Below are 20,144 nucleotides of genomic sequence, written 5' to 3'. Positions count from 1 at the left end.
TCAAAATTAGTGGTTGAAATTTTTATGGTTCTATTTCAGTAAAACACTGAAGTAAAGGTTTCAATAAAATACTAAAAGAGATAAAAGTAAAAAGCCCGTTACCTCTATTTCATTTCTAGAAAACTCCAGAGATGAAGAAAAAAAATGCCTCGGGTTAAAATAAAATGAAAGAGTCACCAGATCAAGTTAGAGAACTCAATTATCTTATGTTAACCCTTAAACTCCCTGAAGTGATTTAACATATAACTTCTCACTCTAATATTCATACATTATCCAGCAAATAGCTATGGAGAATACTCACACTTATCCAGAATTTGTTATCCTGATTGGACACCATATTCTTGTCGCCAGTTTAAAGGGGAATGTATAATAGCCAGAGGAGGAATTACAAAATCAGATCTTGAGGGTTTAACCCTTTAACTCCCAGATCTAATTTGTAATTCTCCTAACTGTCAACCATACAATTCTAATGTTGGTTCAGAGAATTTAGTACTGGATGAACTAATTATCCCAAATTGATGTTTTTCTTTATTCTCATCACTTATCTGTTTGATATTTTATTGATATTGTAATGAGAATTTCTGTCTTGGTCACTCATGGGAGTTTAAGGGTTAAGCTAGTGAGAGCTCTCACTTATGCCAAATCCTGAAAATGCATTACTACTCTTTAAAACAGGTAGCTTTCTATTAACAGTCCACTGCAAACACAGAAGAGTGCATGTTGAACCAACAAAATAAATATTCCTCATGGGAACTCAGAATTTTTTCTTAGGCCCATGCTTGTGGCAAGATGAAAACATCTTTCTCTAAAATATACATGGTTAAGTCTTTTGAGCCTGAATTCATTTTAAGCCCTCCCCCCCCCCCCCCCCCCCCTCCTTCCAGGCATAAAGTGTCATTATACCCCTCAACTTACAATTGGCTGTTTTGCTTTAGATAAACTATTTCTTGTTCTGGCAAGATTTCATGAAACCAAAATTCAAATAACACTTTATTTGCTGTTTGAAATTTGTGTAATTGTCCATTTTGGAAGTTAAGTACATGCACAGTAGTCTCATGCCCAGATCTTCCACAGCCAAGCAATTTTAACACTTAAGTTACAGTTAAATGGTAGGATCTGGCTGATGAGTTACACACACACAGTTGAAGCTAGAATTCAAAATTAGGACAAGGGTTACTGGAAGACAGTCAGTATTTAATGAGGCGCTGGTAGGGGTTATCAGGATACGGGATATTTGGGTAAAAAATTTTAGGGATATGGGACACTTAAGGAACAAATTAATTTGGGATATATCAAAGTTCACATGTCAACCAGGTGGACAATCAGACATAGTTTGATGCTACTCTGGTTTAAAGATTTAATGAATGTAGCCGAGAAGTTACAATCCATAGACCCAACGTTTCGACACTCCTGTCCAGTGCCTTCATCAGGGGTGAAGATTAGTGGTGATATTTTTAGACTTATCCCACCTAATTGTGTGGTTGGTTAGGTATGTTTGCTCCGATAAAGCTGAATTTTCTTTATTGCAAAAGAATTAAGACCGCTTTTTGATGCTCTTTCAAACGTGTACCAAACTGACGTTTGGTCTGTCCGATATACTCGTTATCACAGTCATTGCACGGAATAGAATAAATAGCGTCCGTTCGTTGTTCTTTCGTAACAGGATCCTAAGGTTTGGCAAAAATTATCACCACTAATCGGCGTTACCACCAGCGTCTTTGTTTGAAAGCCTGGCATATCAACTCCGCCCACGCTCCTTTAAATCGCGATGATGACGGCTCACTTCCTGACGCCTATTTAAACTTCCACAGAAAAAGGGGCAGCTAATTAGTGAGCGTATAAAGGGATTTCTTGCTGGAGCGTTTAGATCACCCCTGATGAAGGCACTAGCTAGACAGGAATGACGAAACGTTGGGTCTATGAATTGTAACTTCTGGGTTACATGCATTAAATCTTTAAACCAGAGTAGCATCAAACTATGTCTAAATTTGGGATATTTCAAATAGACATTCTGGGATATCAACCTAAAATTACTGGGATACAAACCACCGGAGAGAACAAGATTTGGGATATTTAGGCCGAAAATTAATAGGATAGGGAATGTTCAAACCTCCCCTAATGGGGCCTCTGTATTGATTAAAGTTTCTGCAGCTTTTCAAACAGTGTTCTGCTGTTCCTGATTTTAGAAAATGCTAGTGCTGATTTATCAAGAACTGGACCCCCCAAGGAATAGAAAAATGAAAAGAAAACTATCTTAAAAGTTTGTATTCAGCGCATTAAAAAATATACTGTCGATAACACGCTTCCCGCACGAATCGCAAGAAGCACGTTTCATTGGTGACCTACCCTCCCCTGTTGTATTGCATGGTTATTCGTGGCCCGCCCCTTTTTTCATGCAACTGATATGGTCCCTCAATCCGATGATTTAACCAGCCCACCCCTCTTTAACTTTTTAGCTAATCCATTATTACCCCATTCAGTTCCAGTGGGGCATTCTAGCACTTGGCTGGTTATCACAACATCATCACCGTCAAAAATACAAAAATCATTAGAAAAACTAGGTAAACCTAGACTGAAATTTCGGTATCCATCGTCACTGCTGTGGCATGATTAAAGACTTTTTGGCCGGTACTGTAACTGAAGTGTTTGTTTTGTTTTGTACCAGGTCCCACTACCATTTTGAATTTCAAAGAAAGCGCAGGACAGCTGAAAATTGATTTTAATATTTGTTTTCCTGTCAAGTTATGGGATCAATTTACTGAAGTTCTAAACCTTTAATCCTTTAAATCCCAAGACCTACTTGTCATTTCTTCCCTTTAGTTGCTACTCGTTTCCTGTAGTAAATTAGCTATGGGAATTTGGTTTCGATCAAGACAAAAAATTATACTTAATAGGTTTAAGTATTCTCATTACGTGTTTGCTGTATAATTTATTTGTATTATTATAGACATAAGGTACATGTTAATCACTTCTGGGAGTTAAAGAGTTGATTCACTCCCCGAGGAATCGACTTTCAACTTGTTAACATAAAAGTTAATTATTTAAGCCAAATACTTGTGTTTGTTTCTTCGTATGATCTTTCCAAGTCACTTGTCGGTAACTGACTTAACCTGTATACACTCTTTAGATTTATTTACTTTTTGGATTAGAGCTTGACCTTGGAGTAGGACAACGGACTTCCCGGACGATTTACATGTTAATCAGTTTGCGCCGCATATTTTGGCACCAGACTTGCGGGCTAAACTGATCTCGCATAAACGGTTTTGGGTTATCTTCGAAATAAATGATAAGTAATTCTTTTTTAAACAAAATTAATTTTTCCTGACCGTTGGCAGAACAACCACACACCCACACACTTTCCATGAAGGCCAAATTGATATCCAGGGTAAGTAGAGTACGTGCAGGGGGAAAAGCCTGTATCACATCAACCTATAACACACAGCTAACTTGTCCAGCGCGCAAATAATAAAAATTAACAAATCGAATTAGTCTTTGCTGGTCCAGTATTTTCCGGGTATTGAACTGGCAAATACTGCGAAAAAGCAATCCTACACGACCCCTCTTAAATGTTTCTAATATTTTCGCGGGTTCTTTTGTCTAAGAGTGAAAAAAAATTTACCAATAAGAGATTCTTTCCTATTCCTTCCGTATTTCTTTTAACCCTTTAATTTCCAGGATCTGATTGCCAATTCTCCATTCTTGCTACTACACATTATCTTGTTAATTAGTTATGAGAATTTGTTGTTAGATCAAGATAATATCTTCTGCCTGATTAGTTTGTGTATTCTTATTACCTATTTGTTGGATAATGTATGGATATTTCAGGGAGAGGTTATATGTTAATCATATCTGAGAGTTAAAGGATTAATTCCGTTTTTCCGAAACTTCTGATGAAAGACAGTCATATTTGGCAAGAGAGTGCTGCTAGGGTGGCCAGTGACAGCGCAGAATTTGGTATATCTTTCTGCTTTAGAACTTTTGTGAATAATCAAAAGGAGTTGAGTGGCATAGACGACATAGCCTTATTTACAGGTGGTAAAGAATTGAATTTTGATTAAGGCACTTACAATTGCAGGAGGCCTAAGGAGGCGAGAGAACAGGGGGCGGGAAGCGGGAAGCGGGATCTATATGAGGGCGGGCGGCGGGAGCAAAAATAAAGAAGGCGATAGTTTGTTGTTTATTACTGGGTATTATTCAGTCAAAAACATTCATCGAGCAAAGTTTTGAAATTTCCATTTAACATCCACCAATGCTCAAAAGAAAATTTGGAAGCAGGAGAAAGTAAATTTGTACTAGGGCTGAAAAAACAGCATTTATTCCGGTGAATTTGGAAATCCCTTCAATTCGATTACGTCATAGGTCATGACCTGTAACAACTTTCATTGGGACCCAATAATCCCCCCGCCAAAACAAAGACCAGAAAATGAACAAGAATGTTACGTTTTGGCACAGTTTGAAAGTTAAACCCGGGTTTCTGATCGTCTTGATTAACCTGAAGACGGGAGCAATACAATGAAGGGCGGGAGTCGGGAGGCAAAGGGGCACAAAAGTACGGGAGGCGGGAGAACGTACACGGGAAGCGGGAGACTCTGACCCCCCTGTCCCCCCCCCCCCCCACCATCTTCACAACCATCTACAAAGCCCCAGAGTCCTTTGGTCAATTGAACTTTCCAAGGATTCCAGTTGCTCCCGTCAAGTTTGTCGATCGATTACTTCTTCTCAATGTTTATCAACAAAGCTTACTGCAAACCGAAGGTTATTGTAGACCTTTAGAACCCCAGTGCGATGGAACACTCATTCTCTGACTTAAACATTTGTCTTCAATTTGGTTGTAATCTGTTGAATGATGGCGAGATTATTAAGGAAAACTGGGTTTGTGACTTAATAGTTAATACTTAGATAAACTTCTAGTTATATTTAGCTTAAACTACTCCTTTTTCGGTGGTAAACTTTATCTGGGGACTCCAGTTCCAATAATATGCACAATGCTGCTCGTAGCAGTATACTGTCGAAACATCACAATCCATGTCTAAAGTGACCACTTTGTAAGACAAATGATTTCAATTCTGTTTTCAAAATGTTAATCACCATGACGGCAAACCATAACCTGTATTGGGAATTCAATAGTGGGACAAACCCACAGTAAAATCCTACCAACTTGTTACAGTGAAAGGTTAAAGGTTGCCCCTCTTCGCCTGTGCATGCATTTCTGGTAAAATATTCCAGCTATCCAAAGTCAAAACCAGCACACAGAGATTGAACTGTTAAAAATTCTTAACAAATGCTTGCTAACATCTAGGTGGTCAAATTAATTTGCCGCAAAAAAATTGTGAAATAAAAATATCTGCTCCTGCAGAGTAAGCTTCTTTCAGGTAATTTCTATCAGTAAAAAATCTTTGTTACATTTGAACTCAATCATAAACTAAAGTGAAGCGAAATCCGACATCTGAAATATCCTTTTGTTTTCCACTATCTCCAAGAGCTTGATGGAGGTATATCAGAAGATGACTACATTATGATGGTATTTCCATACAAGACTTTGCTACCCGTCTAGAATTTGTAATGATCCCGCATAGGAGGCTATGGACATTTTCTAGGACAATTACATTTGATATCAATCTCGAAATTCCAAAAATGTTATCAGCATTGTAATGATTAGCTATGATTCTATGATTGTTAATTACGTTATTTCCGTTTTGAGTCAAGTTTTTAACCCTTTAACTCCCAAGATCTCATTACTGTCTGCCATATAAATCTTGTTATGTTAGTTTGGAACATTTGGTATTGAATTAATCAATTATCCCCCAATTGATATTTTTCTTTATTCTTGTCACGTATCTGGTTGGTATTGTAATGATATTATTGTAAGGAGAAATTCTGTCTTGGTCACTCATGGGAGTTTAAGGGCTAACCCTTTACACATGCATACAGCTATTTCAATTTACGTTGTCGGATCAAAGCCTCAAGCCTACAAGACAAGACCGAAGGGGAATATGGGATCTTAATCTGTTCTTGTTGCTCTTTGTTAAGACGCGCAAGGCAATACTAATTGTATTTTCAGCCTCCATGTCCATCTCGCGCCGACAACCCCGAAAGCCTAAAATTAATTCTAATCTACCCATACCGCCTTTCGGTCTTATCCCGTACCCTTGAAGCTTTGATCCGACAACGTAAATTGAAATAGCTGTATTCTTCATACATTCCTAGTTGTTCACGGACGCCAAATCGAAGCTAAGAAACTTGCTTGAAATAAGACTGTACAATATCAGAAATCTTAACCGAAGAAAAGAGGTATGATTTCGCTTATGTAACTTCTATTTGTATGCTTTCGGATTAAGTTTGTGCGTGATTTAATTCAATTCTAAAATAGTACTTCCGCGTAAGCTTGTACACGAATGATTGCACCGCAGTAGCATATGTTACGTGTAGTTTTTCTAATCGTTCATATTGGTAGTTTATGTCGTAAATTACCTTTCAGTTCTTACGTTTTCAAGTACCTCATTCAAGCATATCCCCAATAACAAAGATCTCGATTTAATACAAAAGATGAGTGCTTGAAATCAGAAGGTCTCCACCTCCTAACAAGAGCAATGTTGAGTTCTCCAAAATAACAAAATGCACACGTACGTAGTTGACAATCGATACTCGTCACAATCTGTTGCCATACGTGAAACCACAGCACTTCTGAACCGAACGTTTCTGTATTGGAAAAAAAAGAAGAAAACCGTCGTTGCACGAAACCGAAAAAATTAGCTCAAAATGTGCGTTACCTTGCTAAGATATCTCGTAGTCAGGAGCTGACGTCCGTTGAGTGAGGAAGGCGGTAACAAACAAACAAACAACAATTTCGCTGGACCCGACCAAAAATCGACCAATCCAAGGCGGTAACACCGTGTACACACAGAGTTGTAATTTTATATATTTGTATGCTTTCATTTTCTTTTAGAACATTCAGATTTTAAAACATCTTTAATTGTAAATAGGATTTTTAATTGTAATAGGATTATTCTTATAACATTGTCTTCGAAAAGCCCCCTTGGGGAAAGTCAATAAAGTATGTTGTTTGTTTGTTTGTTAATAACCTTTCTTTGTAAGCAAAAGGCCCATTACGTCTATTTTATTTCTAGAAAACTCTAGAGAGGTAAAAAACATGCTTCAGGTTAAAGTAAAATGAAAGGTCGTCGGATCAACTGCCTCAATAACTGTTTACTATGGAACCACATTTACTGTTCTACGCGGGTAGAGCGAGCAAGGTGACTCTTTAAGCGGGGGTGGGGTAAGGTATTGCCTTAAACTCAAGTAAGACTCGATAAGCCGATAAATCTGACTGAATTTCAAACCATTTTCCATATTCTATTGAGTAAATCTGGAGGAAACGGCTACAAAGATTGAAAATAATGATATTATTGTACAATTTTAATCAGGTATTTGGCTATAGCTTAACAAAATTAGTGCTTGAAAAATCAAGGCTCCTTGGGGTTACCTCAAGATGGTATCTCTTGTTATTCAATTTAAAAAAAAAAATGTTGAGTAGTGAGAACTATCTCAACTCCTTTGCCATGCCATGTCCTTCCACTGGCTTGTGGTGTACTACAATTAAACCATATGCACAATAACAATAGACAAGACAATGTTTCAAGTTATATTTGATATGCTTATAAATTGACGATAAAACAGTACAAAGCAATGGAGGATAATGATGACCAAATTGAATTTAATGTGATGGAAGAAATGAGAAAGTAATAAGATTTAATGCATCTATCAATTTGAAGCTTTAACATCCCTCCCTCCCTAGTGAAACCCTGGGGCATGTGAACTTTGATAATTGGTTTGTTGAAATTTCGCCCCCTCCCCCCCCCCCCCCAGCCAAATTGTGTTCCTTTCATTTTCATACATTATCCAGCTTATCAAACTTATCAACCAGAAGTTTTAATCTTGATTGGACACCATATTCTTGTTGCCAGTTTAAAGGGGAATGTATAGCAGCCAGAGGGGAGAATTAAAAAATAATTAAAAATCAGATCTTGAGGGTTTAAGGGTTAAGCTAGTGAGAGCCCTCACCGATGCCAAATCCTGAAAATGCATTACTACTCTTTTAAACAGGTAGCTTTCTATTACCAGTCCACTGCTACTAACAGAAAGTGCACTTTGATGAACCAACGAAATATATAGTGGACTCCTGACATGGTTAGGTCTTATGAGCCTGAATTCATTTAACAGCCCCCCCCCCCCTCCCTCCAGGGGTAAAGTGTCATTGTTTCATAAAAAAAACCAAGGTAAACTTAGAGTGAGATTTCGGCACCTATCGTCACTACCGTGGTGAGATCTAAGTCTTTCTGGCTAGTACTGTAACTGAAGTGTTTGTGTTGTTTTGTACCTGGTCCCACAGTTACGATAAGTTTTAAACATTTTTTTAAAACTTGTTTACTTAAGAGTAAATAATTATTCAATATGTAAGAATTCGTTCGTATTTCGCTTTTAAAAACAAGTCTAGTTCTTCTTTGACTGTAGCTTTTGACTCGAAGCAGTTTTACGTCATTTTTGTCCTAAATTTTAGCTTTTCATCCCGTGACAGTTTTCGGATGGCGGGCAATCTCTAACTAAACCCAAGAATTGGGAAGAGAACCATTTATCGACCTCCAAGATTCGTTATTAGCCTAACGATTTATGATTCATTAACAATCTTTTTTTTTTTTAAGTATTCAGGATTAATTTTTTAAACTTCTTTTCTTAATTCATAATCAGTCATGACTCCCAAGTTTTAAACACCAATGATGACACATGATTCTGCGTTCCGCCCCGACCGAGAAACTTGATCTGCAAGTTTTTATTGCGAAGGAAGTCAGCAATTTTTGTCTCTTCAAATCTTTATTTCTGAGTAAAACTTAAAAGCTTTTACAACGCTTCTTCTTCGACCGTTATCATTTTCATAGCTGCGTTCTACCCAAGCATTCGCAAAATTCAGGGGGAACAGTAAAAGGGAATTATTTTACTTTTATCCTGGCTTAGTTCATTTATTTAATCATTTATTCGTTTATTCTTTTTTTCCCAGCCTGTAACTTTGAACAGAGAGAAAGAAACTGCAACTGAACAGCTCCTGATCTAATTGTTGATTTGTAATACCCGCACTGTTTAGCTGAAGGTAAGGAGTGATCGCTTTTTTCTTCATGCAACAGAATAAGTGGCTCGTTGATATGGCGTAAGTTTGGCGAGTGAGTGTGAGAGCGAGTGCAGGGAAAGAATGGGAGAGAATTAAAATTGTCCTAGGGGGTGAACGACGGTCAAAACATTGGACGGGTAGGGCAATATAAGTCCTCACTTTTCCCCGGTCCTCACCTCAAATAAACGATCGTGAGCTTGTAACGTTAACTCGCCCCAACAAGACGCCTGCATTGTAGGCTAATATAAAGGCGATTTACTTTCAATTTTTGACGCCTCTTTCCATTCAGGATTTTAAATGAGCATCAGCAAACGGTCACAGTAACTTGCTGGGATTTAGGTGTCAATCGACAAATTAAATACCATTGACGCGAGAAAGGAAGCTTACACATTCAGAAGCAGCGATCTTTGCGCTCAAATGTGGTGTTTGAAAGTGGGTAAAATTATGTGTAAATAGAATAAGAGAGATAATAGATTTTGAGAACGGTAAAGATGTAGAGAAAGTGATATCTTTTGTCTTGTCATGAGCGTGGGACGAATGATAAGTTCTGATTCTCCAGGCGGAGTCGAATCTCAAACTTTCGGATTTCATCGGTGCGCGGAATCCGACGGTTTCGCAAATGTTTTTCTCTTAGCTAGAATTGACCAAGATCCACATTTGTTGTACGAACTCTCTGACATCCCTTGTCAGCAGCAATGATATCATATAGCAGGACTGATAAGAGCTTTTCATCTCAACAGATTTAATTTCGAGGTCAAGATGCAGAGCCACGACAACGAACGAAAGAAACAACGTATAACACCAAGTGTTCTCTTTGGGCTCCTTTGTATTTTTTTGGGAGGCTTAAGCCTCATAGGGTATTTCCTGACTCCTGATTACTCTGCACCTACTACTCCTGATGATCCTGGTTCTTTCAGTAACAAACCGCATGCCCTACCATTTGGCATAGCTTTTATGTCGGTTGGATTCTTACTCCTTCTTGGTGTCGTTCTTTGCCAGAACGAAGGTACTGATTGTTAAAGAAAACCAACCCTAACCTCATCCTACAAATACAGTATATTTTTTGGAAAAGTAGTTTGTGTGTTTAGTTCACATTATTGCAATTACATCGTTAAGAATCGTACTAAAAAATATTTGCAACCTATTAAGTGAAGTTACCCTTGAAGTTGTATTATCGGATGACAAAAACTAGCTGATCACAATGCAATTGAGTCAGGTTAACGGAAGAGTCAATAACTAAAATATGGAGTTTTACAAGGACTTTGTTTTGGTAGAGATAACTTCAGTTCTGTGTTGGTAGCCCTCAAATGGTCCAAATAAGACATAAACATTCCAAGTATCTCTTTATAATCTACATCCTGAATATCATTTTAGTGAAAAGCCGGATGCCCTACCATTTGGCATAGTTTTTATGTTGTTTGGATTTTTACTTCTTGACTCACAGCGACACCATCGGTGCTCCTCCTAGATGCGGTTCAAAGGAAAAAAGGGCCTCCTACCATTGTTTTCTTTCTTACTCTGGGGAGTCCCCTGGCAAGCTTCGATCTCGTGTAGTAGACCCAGTTACCTTGGCTCCCGCACGGCACGCTTTCAAGCATATTGAACATGTGCTTTCATAAGGGTTGACAGAACGGGAGTTAGTTATTGGAGTAACTTGCACGGCGTATGTTAATTCCAAATTTTGTGTTTTGTATGATAATGATGGTATAGACCCGGGTGCTTTATTCGAACAACTTTTAACTCAGCATTGATAACACGGTCGAGTAAGTCCCAGTCCTCTCCACCCCATTTGTATTTGTAGTCCTCGGTGTTCATTCCTATAGAGAATACATATGCCTACATAAGATTTAGGAGGTTTCAGTTTACTATTGGAAAAAAAAATTTCCGTTAACTACAGATATTCACAATTTTAAATGTAACCTTTTAGAGATTACTGACTTTCAATTTTTTTTAGAGCTAAGTTTAAGGTAGTTGTATTTTTTGCTATGCAACTGAATGAAAATCGAGTAGTTAAATTGTGCATATTGCATGTCAGTTCTAGGAACTGATGAAATTATAATCAGTATTTTTTAAAGAAGCGTCAACTGAAAACTGATGTTTTTTTTTACCTCTGAACCTCACCCAGTCTGATTTATAAATGCTCATTAAGCCAAATCCTTCTATTTCCCAATAACCTTTATGATCTACATACGTACTGCCACAATGTAACCGGCCTACAATGGGAGCGTAAACAAGATGTCCTTCGACGGTGTTCTGCAAGACAAAGAATTATTATGAAAGCTAGAAATGAGGACCGTAGAAACAAATTATGATTAAATCAATGTAAATAAAAAAAGATTGGTGAAATGTGCTTACATCAGATAGACTAGAGCAGTCCCTCCCTTTCGGCGACGTCCGTCGCGCGAGTTAAAACATCGGCGCACAATACGATAGCGCGCCACGCGGAACCTTGGAGTGAGGCCCACGAACTCCTAGGGTTCTCTCGGGCGCTCTAACTAATTTTTTTTACTCGCGTGACGGACTTCGCTGAATAGCAGGGACTACTTGTAATCAAGCATCAAATGGCACAACCAATCTAAAGGCAAGCACCTGTATAAAGGTTTACTAGTGTCAGTTCATAGCACACCAATGGATATCCGCACGACACAATAAAGCTCGCGAGATTGATCTATAACATAAATACTAAGCAAATATATAGATTAACGAGTAAATAATCATTACTCAAATCAAACTCACCTTACGAACGCTGTCCAATATGTCCTGCGGAACGTCGATATGGAGATCAAACAGAAACAAAATGTCATGTATACTTGGAATATGCTCAACAGCTTTGTTCAAAGCCAGCGTCTTGTAAAATTTCCCTTTTAATGGAATAATCGTGTGTTTGTTTTGAAGAAGAGTGGTGTTAAATGCCTTTGTCATGTCAATATCCTCGCTTTCAAAGTCAACAACAATGACATGAAAGTTCGTATCGCCCGTTAAAGAGCTGGCTATTGTGATTTCGTTAATAAAATGATACACCCATCTTCCTTGTTCCTTGACAGAGAGAATAAAATACACCTTAGCTTTATTGTTCCAGCTCATACCTCGAGGAAAACACAAGTTGTGGTTGGCATCCTTACCAAACACATGCTCTGATAAACGAAATGATTGATTGACGTCTTGTAAACCGAGCTCAAGATCTACAGAATAAAGATCGCCATGAACTGGATCTGGGATGTTTAAAACCTTGTGAATTCTCTTCAGAAAATATTTCCTGGAAGTAGATCAAAGAATGATATCAGTTTGATAGTGTAATGGACGTCATTGGATGTAATGTGTATCTCTAAAACAACCTTGGTTTCCAAGAATTTTTTTCCTCTCCCAAGATGGAGGGAGTAACTTGGGAAATCGAAATTAAGCCAGTTAATGAATGACATACACACACCTCTTTGATACATGTGATTGGCTCTGGCCTTAAAGCATTAGTTCCAAACTCAGCCCGAATGGTTACCCAGCAAAATATATTACTTTGCTGACATTTCAGCATAGCGTATCATAGTAATGGTCTACAAACATGATTAATAGCAGAAGAATGACGATAATCATGATTGCATTCCACTAAGCATGAGTTTTGAAAGACGCTAGTCACGGTTTGTGGGTCTTTGTGAGTGCTGTTCGTCATTTGCAATCCGTGCGAATCGTGGCCCATTTTTATACCGTTTTTCTTCCTAATAGACTTTAATCGTTACGTAGCGCATTCGCATTAGTTCACGAATGTTTTGGCATTTGCCATATTGTTGATAGTTTAATTTTTAGGTCAACTTACTTTGAGGTTTTGTGGTTTAGCGACGTAATTATCTCTTCCGTGACTGCATGAATTGTTTCCCTGTCAGCAATTTTGTTAGGCCAGTTCCGCAAATTTTTATCAGTCAGTGCACTGCTATCATCAGTAGGGTAGACGCTGGATAACTGCACCACTTTGCGGCCTTGATAACGATAAACTTTTCCTCCGTTTGACAAAGAGCCGGACTGGAAATCACACAAGGGAAGATAACTATCTTTTGGGAGCAACGGAAGTGATTGAAATTGTAAGCGTTTATGATCTGTTAATTTAGATTTCAGGTCAAGATCTTGACGATAGCTCTCTGAAAGCAAACTATGCAAAACATCTTTTGCTTTGGTAATCATAACATCGTTTGCATGGGACGATAAGTACTCTGAACTGATAAGGTAGAAATTGGTATCATTGCGACGCTTCCAATAAACTTGTACAAAGCCAAGAGCAACTCCTTGCTTATGCACAACTTCTATGTAGTATTTTCTGTCTCCAGAGAGCATTAGATGTTCTGAGATTTGTCCGGGATATTTACGAAGTTCATCCTTTTCCGTCCACGCACTTACTCCTTCTTTAAAAACACGCGCAATTAACTGTTTCTCCTTCGGATCATCGTTAGGACTGAGCCATAACTCTGACTCGTCATCAGAGGCTATGGCGAAGTTGTACTCGTCGCTGTGAGGAGGATGGAGGAAGCCAAAAATCCGTTGGCCATAATCGATGGTATTGTCGATAATTTGAAACCTAAGCATATTGAGCTTCATGAACATTTCGTCAGGGTAATGCGGAAAAAGCAAATGTTGACGCAGATTTTGGATGCTTGAGCCACAAACCTCTCGCCATACGTGAATATTTAGAGCACCCACAGCTGCGATGACAGGTGGTGTGCCGTTTGTAGCGGTCACTGCATCATTTTTTACCGCAACATGAACAGCGTCATACGTTTGTGAATGGTACAACGTACTGAAGATATAAAAGCAGATTGAACAGAGCATTAAAGCGGAGAGTATGACCTTCAATCTTTTTCGAAATCGAAAGCAGAAATTAACTTTTACGAAGACAATGAAGCGGAAGAATCGACGGGTCGTCATGCTTTCTCGCTCAGTTTTATGCTGACCCGGAAGCAAATATAAACCAGCAAACGATCGCAAAAGCGGGTAATGTTGGCGTTAAATGCTCGTGGAAGAATTCGTCACAAAGTTCCTAAAGCTCCGATATGCAAGTATTGTCAGTTCTACTCGAGTATCTAAATACCAAGGGTCAGCTGTCGGCAATTTTTGGTCGTGCTATGTCGCCGATGGTGGTCTGGCTGTTGTCATAACTGATAGCCCTGGGAACTAGTTTGGAACGGTGTATAAGTAAGTAAGTAAGTAAGTAAGTAACTTTATTTAACCACATATCGCATATGAGCGAATAGCTCGTTTAAATGCAAATGTGCCATAAAAAATTGACATAATTTACATGTATAAGTAATGAGTAATAGGTAAGAAATAAAAATTAATTATGTAGAATGAATGATTGCTATTAAAGTAATCAATAATTTAATAAAAGGGAATATCGGTGACTAGACTATTTGTTTACAAAACAAACAGCTGCAGTCATACGATGAGGACAACTGTATGTCTTGCAAATTTTTCCTAAATATAGAAAGGGAAAAATTTGCAAGACATACAGTTGTCCTCATCGTATGACTGCAGCTGTTTGTTTTGTAAACAAATAGTCTAGTCACCGATATTCCCTTTTGATTGATATTGATAAAGAGCTCGCGTTGCTGTCTGGGAAAGCGCGGAATGAATTAAAAGTAGTATGCTGCGAAAATGGAAACTACAAACCTTCGGTAAGAAACGTATGTTTTTCGTTTTGGGGATTTCGCTTTACTTTTTCAGAAATATTGCTTTTTTTATGAGTGGTTTGTGTCAGACTCTGGCACGAAGAGACCGGTACTCAAATGATTAAGACTTACTTTCTGAACCTTCAACACTAGTGATATACCTCTCAAGCGAAAGCAATATAACCGCTTTGCTGTCGGGCAATACACGAAGGCAAAGAAAAACTTGCAGGAGGAGTTCGCTCGAGAGAAAGCCAGCCTTTCTCAGCTTTCAAAAGAGGTGAAAACACTTCAGCGAAAAGTTTAGGGACTGGATGATGAGGTAAACAAATTAAGAGTGACTGCCTTCTGTTTGTATAGGTAATCACATGATTTCGAGTGCAATAAATAAGCACGAGTAAATTTTTTTAAAGACTAACAAAATTGTACGAGCCCGTAGGGCGAGTGCAATTTGCGGTCTTTGAAAAAATTAACAAGTGCTTGTTTATTCCAAATTGCACGAGAAAAATCATGTGATTACGTGTTAATAATATACATGGAAAAATACGAGATTGCTTATCATAATTAAACATAAGCAAAGCGCGCGCATCAAGTGCAAAAAATAACTTATTCAAACCGTGCGTTTGGTCAAAACAACCGCGTACGATCAAAACAATAATATGCAATGATATCTTCCCATATTTAAGGTGCAAGAAAGTTCAAAGTCGGGCTAAACAGTTCAAAGAATTGTTCAGTCTGTGTCCGAATCACTTTCGATGAAATGGAATCGTCGTTTCCGAGGTTTAACCATGTTTGTTTTTAATTTCGGCGTTGAATCGCTCGAGCAAAGTGTTAAGCTGGGTCGGCTCGTAATTTTCGATTTCCTTGGCAATTCCCTTCTCTAAACACCACTTTTTCCAAACCGACAACCAAAAAGCAGTGCTTTTTACAGTGTTTTCGTTGTTTAAGCTGTTTTTCAGCTGTGATGGCGAAAGAAAACCTACTTAAGTGCCGCTCTCGCTAGGAGCGGTTCTCTCGACTTCCCGTCGGAAAAAATTTTTCTTTTACTTTTTTGCCCATGAAAAGGGTCTAGGACACATGTTTCAAAAATAGTTTAGTTGTTCTCCAATTCTCTTTTTTTGCGTCGCCACAAGTCGAAAATGATTTTTGGCCAGACCACCCCTGTGGATAGCGATCGAAAGTGTAAATTTCAAAGATTTTGTCCAGCGCGCAGCGACTGCAACAATGTAGCGCACGGAATTCTATCTTTCTACAAATTACAAGATGTATTCAGTTAGTTCACAGACAAAATATGAAAACTTCAGCTGAAATATTTTTCATACCAGCGTGATCAGAGGAGACCCTTCTCTTCGACCTTAATTTGCATATCAAAAATTCACTACTTTGTACGAAAGAATTCTCAAAATGCAGGCGTTGATCGGACTGAAAAAGCATATCAGTGCGTAGTTTATACACCAATGAGGTCACGGATTGCCTCAAACCCGCGGGTATATCTCTAGCTTCCATCCACCAACATCTTAAAAACAACGCAAATCCATGTGTTTGCTTAATCGCGCTCGTGTCAAAGATCATTTGCACGATTCTGAAAATTGACCAAGATCTCCTTTTGACCGTTCAAACTTCGTTCGTTTATCTTCTACGTTGAGGATTTTAGGTTTTCATAGCAACTGAATGGAGAATAGATGCCGAGTTGTCCTAAAACGTTGCGTAAATGTGATCGGCCGTAACGCTTGCGCCGGCTTGCGTGGCTTACAAATTAGACAAAGGTGATCAGGAAGGCGTCTTCTCGATAATTTACGTTGAAATATCAGGTCATGAACTACGCACAGTGTAAAGAAGATCAACTGGTCATAACAGACATCGCGTCGCTTAAAACGACACAAAAACAAGTTAAAATGGGTTATAGTGTTTCCATTCACACTGAACACTCTGACACAATTCTTGCAGTTTCTCCCGAGATTTAGTACACGGAACCCGATGAACTAGCCCTCCTTTCTGCAAATTTGTTTCCGTTATTAATGATGTTACGCTCTTTTGAACCACAACGGTTTTGAGCGACAAACTCGACATTTCCCAGCGACCATCAAAATCAATTGGACAAAACCAACTTGATGTATTGCGTGACGTGATTGTGCAAACTTTTCTCTTTGTCATACGACCTGTTTTGCGGGTTCTACAGGTTGGAACCAAAATTAGTTAATGTAACGAATTAGAATCGAAAGTTATTAAAATGGACCGAAGAATTTTACATTTTAATGAGAATTTGATCTTTTAAAATGTTTCCTTGATTCATGGAAAGCAAAGATTGGAGTGGCTTTGGGTATTTCAGCCCTGATTTGGAAAAAATAAAACAGTTATTGGTATGTTCTAAACATCAGAACACCTGAGAGGACACTGGAAATGTAGTAAAATTATTTTTTAGCATCCAGAGCAAAATGAAGAATGTGAGGCAGTGAAAGGAGACTGAGTTTTCAAAGCCATTTGTCGTAAAAGCTGCCACCAGCTCGTTATTGAACTCACTAAAATTTGCCTGGAAGGCATTAACTTTCTTTTGTCGCGAAACTAGTGGATTTTTTGAAATTTTAAGCGGATACAAAAATTAACACAAAAACTCGTCGTAACACAATTTTTCCTTTGATTTTGTCAAGAGAATTCTGGTTTTGTCTGCTAGTGCAGATAGCCCAGATAGGCACTTACGAATCAATTTTTAGTAAAATAATAGCCTTCACTCTCGAGAAATTACAAATATATTACCCATGTGATCCGACTACAACTTCAATCACAACACAACATTTCCTCAAGAAAGGTAAAAAAATAACAACAACTGCCATTTCGTTCCAATTCTACCGCATTCATTATAGCGAGTCGAACAGTATACGCAAGAATTAGATGTGAACAAACTACTGCATTCGAACTATTGAAATTGTTACAATAAATCTTTGCTTCTTCTGATGCGAATCAACATTGGTACGAAACGTTATAACAATAGTGGAGACTTGCGTCCAGTCACAAAAATAACTCAGTCTGATTTTCTAAAATAATAACATTAAACAGTTTTTGAACAAGAACGAAGAAACTACTCGTATTACAAGTAGTTCATAAAGCCTATGATAAGTAAAAATGTTGCTATTCTGAACTATTGGAACTCTCAGCTTATTCTCAGATGCAAATCAACGTTAATGTCAACGTCTTAACAAAAGTGGAGACTATTACATCGAACTCAATCTTATTTTCTAATTTTAACGATTATTAACTGTTGAGGGATCCGAAATAACACCTTAACAATTACGAAGACGTCCAGAGTCTGGCAATCTGCAGACAATGCAGAGCCACTCGTCCTCCGAGGCAGTCTTAAATCCCTCGCACTGTACCATGTCGTCCCAACACTCGGGCATTGACAAAATAAATTAGTCTCACAAGTTTGTTTCTTATTGAATCTAACGGTGTTCGACTATCGCAAAAAAGGTTCAAAAACGACCTCTCTCCAGACATTGAACTAAATTCTTGCTCATTTCCCCTTGGTCAAAAGAAACATCCGACGTGATGCCAGTTCGTATGCATTAACGATACGCATGTTTTGAATTGAAAACATACTTTAGTACGCTCTGGAACGTAAAGTGTCATCCATTTTTACTAGAACGTTAAGGATGATGTTTTCACTCAGTTTTGTTGAGGGGTCCAAATCCGTGGAGGGGGGTCCATATCCGCTAGCGGATTTGGACCGGGGGGTCCAAATCTAGGGGGTCCAAATCCGCTGGGACACCGGCATTCCAGGAGAGAAATCAGGGCTGAAATACCCAAAGCCACTCCAATCTTTGCCTTCCATGAATCAAGTAAACCTTTTTAAAAGTTAAAATTCTCATTAAAATGTCAAATTCTTCAGTCCATTTTAATAACTTTCGATTCTAATTCGTTGCACGAACTAATTTTGGTTTCAATTAGTAGAACTCGCCATATGGCAAGGGGAAAAATTTGCTCAATCACGTCACGCAATATGTCAAGCCGGGTTTGTCAAGTTGATTTTGATGGTGGCAAGGAAATGTCGAGTTTGTCGCTCAAAACCGTTGTGGTCCATAAAAGCGTAACATCATCAGTGATGGAAACAAATCTGCGGAAAGGAGGGTTAGTTCATCGGGTTCCGTGAACAAAATCTCGGGAGAAACTGCAAGAATTATCTCAGAGTGCATGACTTTTGTTTTGTAAATATAGACAATGTAACCTATTTTAACTTGTTTTTGTGTCCTTTTAAGCAACGCGATATGTCTGTTATGACCAAAGTGCCAAGTTTTGTTCTTTAATTTTAATCTTCTCCGCACTGTGCGTAGTTCATGACCTGATATTTTAACGTAAATTACCGAGAAAGCGCCTTCTAATCACCTTTGTTTACCTTGTTAGTCACGCAAGTGCGCAAGCGTTACGACCGATCACGTTTACGCGACGTTTACAGGACAACTTCGCACGAACGAAGTTTGAACAGTCAAAAGGGAATCTTGGTCAATTTTCAGAATCATGCAATTGATCTTTGACACGAGCGCGATTAAGCAAACACATGGATTTGCGTTGTTTTTAAGATGTTGGTGGATTGGAAGCTAGAGATATACCCGCGGGTTTGAGGCAATCCGTGACCTCATTGGTGTATAAACTACGCACTGATATGCTTTTACAAAATATACATATACAAAATCTTTGAAATTTACACTTTCGATTGCTATCCACAGGGGTAGTCTGGCCAAAAATCATTTTTGACTTGTGGCGACGCAAAAAAAGAGAATTGGAGAACAACTTAACTATTTTTGAAAATAGAATTATAAAGTACTGTCGGCGATTTCTGAAAAAAATCGATATCTCCGGTTCTAGTGGGCCTAACAAGTCCATTAAAACGGGAAAATTCTCTTTAGCTCAAGCTAGTGTTACTGATACGCCGGATGTCTTTGGATGATTTTTGTCACCATCAAGGTTTTGTTTTCACGCGTGCCGCTAGCAATTTGTTCGTCACGCAACTAATTATGCGTGAAATAAACTCGAGTCGGCATCATGTTTTCGTACCGCTTTGTGGCACTCTTAATACAATAAAATTCACTTGAGAGCTGGAAACACATGTTGGTGATAATTTTTTTCAATTCAACTACCAGTAGATTTTAAAATTGTCATATAACTCGCACCTACTCATTACCCACAGTGACGCGCGTTTAATGCAAAATCAACAGATTACCCGCGGGTAAACGGCCGGAAATTACGGTAATACAATCAAGCAAAGGTGAAGTGACATGAATTGTCAAATGAAGTCACCACATGAGTGCTTTTAAAGCATGCAATCATTGTAATTAGCTGTTGTTGCC

General features: G+C 38.4%; 1 protein-coding gene and 1 long non-coding RNA gene across 3 annotated transcripts; one reads left to right on the top strand and one right to left on the bottom strand.

Annotated features, from left to right (window-relative positions):
- The first annotated feature begins 6,195 nt into the window (after positions 1-6,195).
- LOC149040372 (uncharacterized) lies at positions 6,196-10,231 on the top strand. The gene is made up of 3 exons (XR_016179745.1): positions 6,196-6,291; positions 9,053-9,142; positions 9,901-10,231. It is a non-coding gene; the product is annotated as an uncharacterized LOC149040372 (long non-coding RNA).
- Positions 10,201-14,300, bottom strand: LOC149040371 (beta-1,4-N-acetylgalactosaminyltransferase 3-like). 2 transcript variants are annotated; one of them, XM_089182361.1, is made up of 4 exons: positions 12,969-14,300; positions 11,897-12,416; positions 11,269-11,413; positions 10,201-10,977 (listed from the first exon to the last, which is right to left on the bottom strand). In XM_089182361.1, exons 1-4 carry the CDS (start codon positions 14,066-14,068, stop codon positions 10,829-10,831), a joined length of 1,914 nt encoding a protein of 637 aa, XP_089038487.1. In that variant the 5' UTR covers positions 14,069-14,300; the 3' UTR covers positions 10,201-10,828. The 2 variants fall into 2 exon arrangements, with proteins under 2 accessions (XP_089038487.1, XP_089038488.1); XM_089182362.1 differs by having other exon boundaries at positions 10,603-10,977; positions 11,282-11,413; positions 12,969-14,284.
- Between the last annotated feature and the right edge of the window lie 5,844 nt (positions 14,301-20,144).

The sequence above is a fragment of the Pocillopora damicornis genome, chromosome 9 (genome assembly GCF_964200805.1).
Source record: "Pocillopora damicornis chromosome 9, jaPocDami1.2, whole genome shotgun sequence".
NCBI classification, from domain to species: Eukaryota; Metazoa; Cnidaria; class Anthozoa; order Scleractinia; family Pocilloporidae; genus Pocillopora; species Pocillopora damicornis.
Note: the sequence above shows the minus strand (reverse complement) of the source record. Positions and strands in the feature narration are given on the sequence as shown.

Excerpts from the sequence above, each read along its gene's own strand:
- LOC149040371 (XM_089182361.1), bottom strand. The coding sequence starts at position 14,068 with ATGACGACCCGTCGATTCTTCCGCTTCATTGTCTTCGTAAAAGTTAAT. Across the intron at positions 12,417-12,968 it reads CTAAACCACAAAACCTCAAA|GAAATATTTTCTGAAGAGAA; the intron begins GTAAGTTGACCT and ends ATCTACTTCCAG. Across the intron at positions 10,978-11,268 it reads AGACTGGGTGAGGTTCAGAG|GAATGAACACCGAGGACTAC; the intron begins GTAAAAAAAAAC and ends TATTCTCTATAG.